The 9,613-nt window shown below is 39.8% G+C and overlaps 1 protein-coding gene across 1 annotated transcript in view; it reads right to left on the reverse strand.

Annotated features, from left to right (window-relative positions):
* The window catches only part of TANC2 (tetratricopeptide repeat, ankyrin repeat and coiled-coil containing 2), a 413,117-nt gene that overhangs the window by 18,944 nt on the left and 384,560 nt on the right, over positions 1 to 9,613 (reverse strand). The window contains exon 18 of the mRNA XM_042783546.1: positions 1,153 to 1,286. Coding sequence (XP_042639480.1) covers positions 1,153 to 1,286 — 134 coding nt within the window. The remainder of the gene's footprint in view (positions 1 to 1,152; positions 1,287 to 9,613) is intronic.

Here is a 9,613-nt window from a genome sequence, read left to right on the forward strand (position 1 = left end):
TCTGACTCTCTCAAGCCCAAACTCATTGCTGTCGAGTTGATTTCTACTCACAGAGTAGAACTGCCCCCCAGGTTTCCAAGCTGTAAACCTTATGGAAGCAGACTGCCACGTCTTTTTCCCAGAGTGGCTGGTGGGTTCAAACTGCCAACCTTTCAGTTAGCAGCTGAGTGCTTAACCACTGTGCCACAGGTCTCCTCCTGACTCTTTCAGGGACAGCTAAATGAGAAGTATTCAACTCTGAACTTCTGACTCAGTCACTTAGTAAAAAAGAATTTAAGACAAAAAAGGCCAAGATATAGACTAAACAATCCCTTAATGGAAGCTCCAACACAAGTCACTCCTTGTGTCAATGCCATTTTATTAATCTCTAGGAGCTGCAAACCTGCCTGCAGTGAGTATTTATGACTAAACTGAAAAGAAATAAGATCCCCTGATAACTCTTTAACACTGTGTTCTAGAGCCTTTTTTCTACTCAAATATTTCCAAAGATTATTACCAGTACACTTTCTTTTCCATCCTAAGTGGTGGTGGTGTTATTTGCCGTCGAGTTGGACCTGACTCATAGCAACCCCTCCTTGGGCTTCCGAGGTGGTATCACTACCGAAATAGATTGCCCAACCTTCCTTCTGAGGAGTGGCTGATGGATTTGAACCACAAGCCTTCTGGTTAGCAGTCAAGTGCCTTAGGCACTATGCTACCAGAGCTCTTCCCTAAGTGGGTAGGTTAGCATTTATCCAGAACCCAAACATCTGGAAAGACCATATAACTACAGTTTGCATATAATGCACTTTCTTTCAGCAAGTCCGAGACACCGATGAGCAAGTGATGAGCAGGGATTTGTTGAGAAATGAAACTTCCCAGGAACCTGTGGATAGTGTGAAATGGGAGAAAAAGGTCCCTCTGTGATCAGGACAAAAGCAGCTACTCCTTCTATACGACAGTGACCATAACGATGATCCTGAATGCTGATTGCTGGTCATATTCTCAATTAACTAGATTAACAGCAAAGTTCCAAGACTTCAAACTCAATGAATACTGAGAGTTTACAATTAACTCCAACTTTGTTTGGGATTTTTTTTTTTCCCTCTCTGCATCAGAAATTCCCACCCAGAACTTGCTCCTGTGTTAGGGACAATTAGCTGTCCTGCTTACCTGCCAATGGCCCTGGCGAACAGTGCTGAATAGGGGCACTGCCCCTCGGCGGTTTGGCTGGGCCACTGCTGCTCCTTGTTCCAAGAGCAGACGGCACACCTCCAGTTTGCCCCTTCCGGCTGCAGCTGTCAGGGCTAAAGACAAAGCACACAGACTGAGGATAGGTGGTTCTTGGCCTCTTCAGTCTCAGTGACAGTATATCTGTGAATGATTAATGTTATTTCTACTTTATCTCCAAGGATAATGATTTTAGCTGCCTTCTCCAGGAAGGAAATTTTTAAAGAAAAATAATGAAGAAAACACTTAAATGAACTCACAATATATGGTGATACTATAATGATAAATTTACTGAAGTATCACCTTTGATCAGATTTACTTGGTTTCATCTTTTTTATTCAGCCTATCTTCTCTGCTTTTGGTTTCTGTTCCTATCTACAAACCTTCTACTAGACTATGCATGGGTGGGATATACAGAGAAGGGCCTTTATAAAGATATGGCCACCTATGGCCAACCTCTACTACTGGGCCCTGAAACCTAGAGAACCATAGTCAGAAATCACTGTCTTATGATCCTTGTCCCAGTTTTCATTCATTTTCTTCATTAGTTGAGACAGACGTTTCTAGTTGCAACCATTTTTATAGGAGGGTCAGAACTGTTGAAGATAATAGGCTTAAACATAAGAGAAGTGGGACAGGCTCTTTTCTTCTGAATATGAAATAATGAAGTCAGAGTTACAATATAGCTATCATGCATGAAGGAAAAAGCAGGAAGAAACCTTTTTGTGCTAATGCTCACTGTTTATGATCTTTGATACAGTGAAGATTCTATGATTGCCTATTTATCCTCTGAGTATCATTCCAATAGTAGAAAGAGAAATCTGAAGACACAAGTTCTACTAAGTTCATCTTTGAACAAATGTATTGTTTCACTTGAACTAAGGGACTTCAAATTCATAAAAACAAAACCAAACTCACTGCCGTCAAGTAGAATACTACTCATAGTGACCCCTCTCTTGGGTTTCCGAGGTGGTATCACTACTGAAGTAGATCGCCCAACCTTCCTTTCAAGGAGTAGATGATGGGTTTGAACTGCCAGCCTTCGGGTTAGCAGTCAAATGCCTTACGCTCTACGTCACCAGAGCTCAAACACATAGGTTTATTTTTAAGAATGGGTGAGGGGTAGGAAGGATAGTAAACATTGTTAGAAGATAGCAGAAATTATGCTTCATTTTAAATAAAGAGGATAGAGAAGTTCTTTTTCCAAATTGACTTGGATGACTGATGTGGTAGGCAGCAGATCCTTCCTTTTATTGCAGCCACCTACCCCAATGACAAACCAGAAAATGATAATTTTTGGCAGGTGCAGCTAGCATTTTAGTTTGCAAATGCTGGAATCTAATCAGGGAAGCAAAAGCAACTGAAATTCAAATCAAATGGTCACTTGTAATTTTTTCCACTTTAAGTGCAAATTTTGGCCTTTTGTATTTGGGCTTGGCCACATTTAACCGCTACTGACTCATATGGATAACCAAAACTACCTGTAATTTCCATTCAGATAAGCCTTTTAAGTAATCTTTTCCTTCCTCAAGGATAAAAAGGGCTTATGAAGTAAAACAGAACCATTCCAGAAGGTACATTTACTCTTAAAATAGCTCTACTTATGGCTTGTCTTTAAGTATTTTTGGTTTTATTTTGGAACTTTCAACATCAACACTTAGCATTTCTGTCCAGTTCTTCACAGGAGGGCCAAGGCTTGGTCCTGTCTGAGGTTCCAAGTCCTGAACAGATGAGTCTCGGTATTAATGGTACCATTATTTACTTGACAAAGAAGTTTGGTCTCTTGTTCTTTAACCAAGTGATCTTTCCTCTCTGCCAAGTTCATATGTCTGACAGCTGAGGAAAAAATAAAATGAATCTGTGTATTTAGTATATGTAGTTGCTTTCTGGTCAGAAAGCAAGAGTAGCTTCAGAATTTGACTGGGTTAGACACTCATAAGAAACTATTAAAAAAAAATCACTGTTTGTAGTCACTACTTGGCCACAGCCAGCTACCCAAAGGAAGCAAGCCATTGGACCCATGGGCTTCGAAACATGATCACAGGTGACATCAAGCTCAATTGGCATAACATACTACACAAAACCTTGTTCCACATCCTACTTTGGTGAGTAGTGACTGGGATCTTAAAAGCTTGCAAGTGGCCATCTAGATGCAGTGATGGGTCTCTCCTCATGTGGTGGTGGGGGAGAAGAAAACCAATGACACATGGAAACAATTAGTCCGAGGGACTAGTACATCATGTGATCCTCAGCCTATATGACTATGATACCAGAACAACGAGATGGTGCCCAGCTACCACTGTCAACCACTCAAAGGGGGGTCTATGTAGGAGATCCTGGATAGAATGGGAGAACAATGTGGAGCAAAACTCAAAATCATAAAAAAAAAAAGACCTGGTTTGCTGGTCTGATAAAGCCTGGTGGAACCCATGAGACTATGGCCCCTAGCTGTCCTTCAAGGTCTGGAATTGAACCTACTCCTGTGGCTTCCAGCCAAACATAAGACAGGCATATGAACTGTCTCATGGGCAGATTAGGTAGATACACTCCTTGGAGAGATCACTCATAGGAGAACAGAAGGGCTATGTATGCACAGGGAGACAGCTTGGGAGGCAGGACTGCACGAGAGGGTAGGACACAGGGAAGAGACGGCTATGGGAAGGAAGTGGGAGGGGAGCTGTTGTACTGTGGGAGATTGCAGTCAATGTCATGGGACAAAGTATATGTGAACTTCTGTATGGAAGGTGAATTTGCTCTGTAAATTTTCACCCAAATCACAATTAAAAAAAAAAAAAAAAGTCACCTTATTGTTGCATAAAACAAACCATTTGGAATATTTCTAATAGTTAATAGGGACCGGGTTGCAGCAGACCTCCCTTTTAATATCCTGGGAGGAGTGTGGGGATGTCAGATATATTCTTTTTCACAGAAGAATTTAAAGTGCCTGAAGAAAATATAAACCAGTTGCCACGGAGTTGATTCTGACTCATGGCAACCCCGTATGTGTCAGACTAGAACTTGCTCCACAGGGTTTCTGGTGGCTGATTTTTTTGGGAGCAGATCTCCAGGCCTTTCTTAGGTGCCTCTGGGTGGACCTGAACTTCCATCCTTTGGGCTGGAACAGCTGAGCATGTTAACTGTTTGTATTACCCAGGCATGATGGTGAAGATTTATTATTTCAGATCAAGTCTTTCACTAATGATGCCAATTCACAGAACACAGTTGAAAATTCACAACCAGTGCCCATCTGGAAATCTGTATTGTTTGCTCTAGCCTGGAATTATATTGCCCTGGCTGGCCCATTTCTCCCCCACTGGATAACACATTTATATGAGAAGAAATGTTCCATTTGGCATTTTGCTTTGTTGTACCATCTCTGTGGCTTACATTATGATGTAATTTGGCAGCAATCTTCAGCTCATAGTTAGACATAGTTATTAACACAGCTGGCCAATTTCATCTTAGCAACAAACAACACTATTATGTAAGATGGAATCTGGAGTTTTCAAAATCCAACAGCAAGGAGTTGTTTTCTCTGGGTTTTATACAAGTCTAATCAAAAACTGTTAAAACTTTTGGAAGACAGGAGATTAAGTTGAAGCTATTTCTGTAAAACACAAAATGGATTATTACTGTAAACATAGCAGTTAGGAATGAAATCTCTTCCTAAGAGACCAGTAATAGAATTTGTTCCCTAGCTTGTCAAGCATCTGATGAGGTTATGGGACACAAATAGTCTTTTCTCAAAGGGAAACATCTAAGGAGTTTGAAGAGGCAGACAGGATGTAGCTCTGAGTTGGGGAAATAGCCAATGTCTGCTTGGATGGGATACTGACACTAAATAGAATGTAGTAAAGCAAGTGACTCTTTCATTTATCTATTTTCAACCTTGAAAGAATACGGCACAGACTGGTCATGTGAGACTAATAGGAAGGAGATAGTTGGGGAGACATAAATGGATCACTGCTATCCAAAACAACATTAATTAGTTAAACACTTATTGTGCTATTTGCCAGAGATACTGTGTGCTAGGTGCTGAGGATAACAAATATACAGAAGTAAAGAAGACAGAGTCCCTGTTGTCAAGGGACTCATGATCAAGTAAGAGAAGTAATACAAACAAATACATTATTATACAATGTGACAATCACAGCAGACCTATGTCCATGGTAGCACAGAAGAAGTATCTGAGAAGGCCTCCAAGAAAAGATGACAAGCTGAGCTCGAGTTTGAAAGATAAATAGGAGACTTACAGGCATACAAGGATAATGGGGAGGGCATGCTACGCAAAGGGAGAGCATGTAGAAAGGCACTGAGGTGGAAAACAGCAGGGGGAGTTACTGGAGAAGAGAGACAATAGATGAGGTGGGGATTACAATTGGCCTTTTTATGCTATAGGACTTTTATTGCAGGAAAGTGACATGAACAGACAGACTATGGCTCAAAAGTCTCAGGGATGGATCACAAAAAGGTGAGGCCAGAGGACAGAAGATAGTTAGGAGGCAGTGCAATGATCTAGGCAAAAGATGATAAGGGTATGAATTAAGCTTTATTTTGTGAACTCTTGGCTTCTTTTGGATCATGTATTTTCTGGGCTTAGCTCACACACTCCAGTGTTTCTAGAAGTTCCTAATGCTGTTCCAAGTCTGTGCCCAGAAAACAAGGAGAGCAAGGAATGGTCAACAATTTCAACACTTTAATTCCTTTTCTTCTGTGTAGAAGTCTTGTGGGATGGGAAGAGGTCAGCCAGATGCTGAAAGCCAGATGTAGGAAGATGCTGTCTGGAAGGGTAAAGTGGCTGCAAAGGAGGACAAAAGCAACCAGCACACTCTAGTGATCTGCATTTAGAAAACGTGACAAGTAAAAACAAATTTCCATTAATATTTCATTATATATTAAGATGTTTTTCATTGATTCTAAGACACACTTTTTCTCTTCTTCACATTTTAACACCTGAAATCAGGATACATTTTATAATTGATGTGATAATAAAGAATGGTGGCAGAACTGGCATAGTTTTTTTCTTTCTTTTATAGTGACACATGAAATAATGGTGTTTCCTATAGATAGTGGTATCCTAGATTCAACATAATAAGTGATATAGATTGCTGGAAAAATCATAGTCACCCTATTTTCTTTAGGTAATAATTGTGTCATTAAGGTCAGGTTTGTTGACACGAGACCCTCATCAGCCAGTTGCAGGTCACAGCCCTTCATTCCCTATATATGGGAAACATTTGTAAGATTTTGCCATGGGAGGGAACATCACGATTCAGTATGTCACTACAGATTTTAAATGAATATGTGCTGTAAGTAAGGAACATGGATACTTGGTACAACATATCACTGTAGACAAAAAAGCAACTCTAAGTCCATTCAATATTAGTGATGAGTTGTAGGGTCATTTTGCATATAAGCAAAGACAACACAATTGTCTAGAAATTTCTCTGAAGTCAAATATTACTCCACAGACATGTAAACTGTATTACCAAAACATTTCATTCTAACTCAAATTTAAATAGCATTTTATGTTTATAAGGCTGAAATCATTCCATATAATTATCATGTTAAAAAAAAAGGCAATTCTGATTATGAGCAACTGACATGAAGTTCTGATTTTTAAAATTATGAAATATTGTACATATGTATGAGAATTAGTGTAAAAAATATTTTACACTTTAAAGCATGAAATATTTTTTAAAAGTCCTCAGGCCAAAAAGTTGCATTCTAATAAGAAATTCATACCACTAAAAATAAGTCCTTTATTTAGTTCATAACCTTCTTGAAAAGTCTTAAGGATTTATTTCAAGGATAGTGCTATAAGTTCTGGTCAAGATGGTAGTTTTACCATTTTTTAGACATCATGCCATCCTTCTACAGCAAAGACCCAAAAGAAAAAGTGAAACAGATACAGATGCCAATTTTGGAACCCTGAACTTCAAAAAGAAGTATAAAGAATTGAACATCAACAATAAGAAGAAACTGAATGAACAGAGCATACAAAGAGGGGCACAGAGTGGAGGAACTCTGCCAGCCATCCTGGCTCAGCATGGCCATCTTGAGACAAAGCTAGTAGTGATTCTAGAGAAGGAGCACAGGAAGACATGCCCAATATAAAACAGAGAAATGGAATAGATACACCTGGAGGGAAGGAAGGTGAGCAGAACATGATCTGGATCTAAGGAGGGAATGCACAGGGAGGAGTTCCATAGTTACTGGTGTACACAGAATGAGGAAGGAGCTAGGATCCAGGTTTACTCAAGAGTAGCAGTCCCCACCTGACCAGACTACAGGCAGCCCCCATCTCCTTGCACTTGAGCAGAGCCAGGTCCTGACTGCTGGTTGCAGCCAATGGAGAGTGTCCAGACAATCTTGTTTTGTGATCTGAGGAATGTGTTCCCCATTACCCCACAATCCTGGTGACTAGAGGCATGAATCCTCCTATCCCTGAAGCCCTGACTGCCAGGGACTATAGTTTGAGTCCCCCTTCCTACCCTCTCCAGCCTTGTCCACCATCCCCATCCTTGCCCACCTGCCTGACCTTGTCCCATGTCCAGAGACCTGTTGCCTCTGAGCAGCACAAGAATGTTCCAGTGACCACCTCCAGCCTGGTGATTTCCTTGACAGTGGTATGAGAGCACTCTGACCCCCTAGGCTGCCTGCTCTTCCACCCACCCAATGAGCAGCGAGAGGACAGCACACTCCCCTGTGCCCACTTGACGAGTGCCAGTACTTGTTCCCGTGCCACTAGACTGATGGCAGACAGTGGCCAATGTCTGGTCTCAGACATCCTGTATACACAGTAAACAGAGACCTGAAATCATACTACCAGCCACTGCCCTGCTCACCCAGAGACAGGTGGCGAGAGCTTTAGTGTTACCAGACTATTGACCAGCATAACATACCCATCCCACCCACTTGAATATATCCAAACAAAAAATCAGGATAAAGGAAACAAACATAATCAATCAATCAATAAAATAACACCTTAATACCTTAGAGACAAAAGATAGTATCAAGTCACACAAAGAAGTAGGACAAGACGGCTCAAGTAAATGACCAAAATAAAGGGCTAGAAAACTTTCCTGAGGAAGATATGGTAATGGAACTATCTGATAAGAAATTAAAAAGACATATACATAGGTTCCTCAAAGAGATCAAGAAAAAGATAAAAGAAAACACAGACAAAACCAATGAAAACACAGACAAAACTCTAGAATAATCCAGGAAAACAATACAAGAATAAAATGACTAAATACATAGGTAATTAGAAGCCATACAAAAACAGCAATTAGAAATCCAGAAGATTACAATAAAATATCAGAAATAGGTAATGCAATAGGACACAGAAGTAGAATTTAATCAATAGAAGAATTAATGAAACAGATGACAAATCCCTTGATACTAATTTGATGGAGGAATAATCAGAGAAAAGAATGAAGAAAAATGAACAAAGTCTAAAGTTATATGGAACACTGTCAAGAGGAAAATTTACACCTGATTGGAATTCTAGAAGAGGAGGATACAAATAAAAGCACAGAGAGAATCTTTGACTATTTATTTGCTGGCAGGAATCTTCCCTAATATCATGAAAGATGAGATTTCCATTCAAGAAGCTGAAGGACCTGCATAGAGGATAGACCCCAAAAGAAAATCACAAGACATATCATAACCAAACTTTTCCAAAACTAAAGGCAAAGAAAGATTTGTGACATCAGCTTATGAGAAATAAAATATTACAGCAGCTTATGAGAATTCAAATATTACCTACAAAAGTGCACCCAATAAACCTAACTTCTGATTTCTTGACAGAAACCATGCAGGCAAAGAGGCAATGGAATGACATATCTAAAACCCTGAAAGGTAAGAACTGCCAACAAGAATCATATACCCAGCAAAACTGTCTCTCAAATACGATAATGAAATTAGGACATTCACAGATAAACAGAAATTAAGAGAATGTAAAAATCAGAACAACCCTATAAGAAATATTACAGGGAATTCTTTGGACAGAGAATCAACAACACCAGACAACAACCTCAGCTTAAAACACACAAAAGTATCACTGAGATACCAACCCAGGTAAAGAATTCTCAAAAGTAAAATAAAGGCAAAAAAAGGAAAACAAGGTAACTGAGATGTCAATCTGTAATTGACAACAACTTCAAAACAAAAAGGAGGAATGAATGCCATAGTAAATAATACAACTTCCATATGGAGAGAAGTCAAGATGATATCAAGAAATAAGAGATTGTTTTAAATTCAGGAAGTAAAGGTAAATCTGAGAGTAACCACAAAGAAAATTAATAAATGGTAGCATAGTGCCTAAGGCACTTGACTGCTCACCAGAAGGCTGGCGGTTCAAACCCACCAGCCACTCCTCGGAAGGAAGGTTGGGCAATCC

This window comes from Orycteropus afer, unplaced genomic scaffold (assembly GCF_000298275.1).
Source record: "Orycteropus afer afer isolate SDZICR_OR568_19922 unplaced genomic scaffold, OryAfe1.0 scaffold00018, whole genome shotgun sequence".
Lineage (NCBI taxonomy): Eukaryota > Metazoa > Chordata > Mammalia > Tubulidentata > Orycteropodidae > Orycteropus > Orycteropus afer.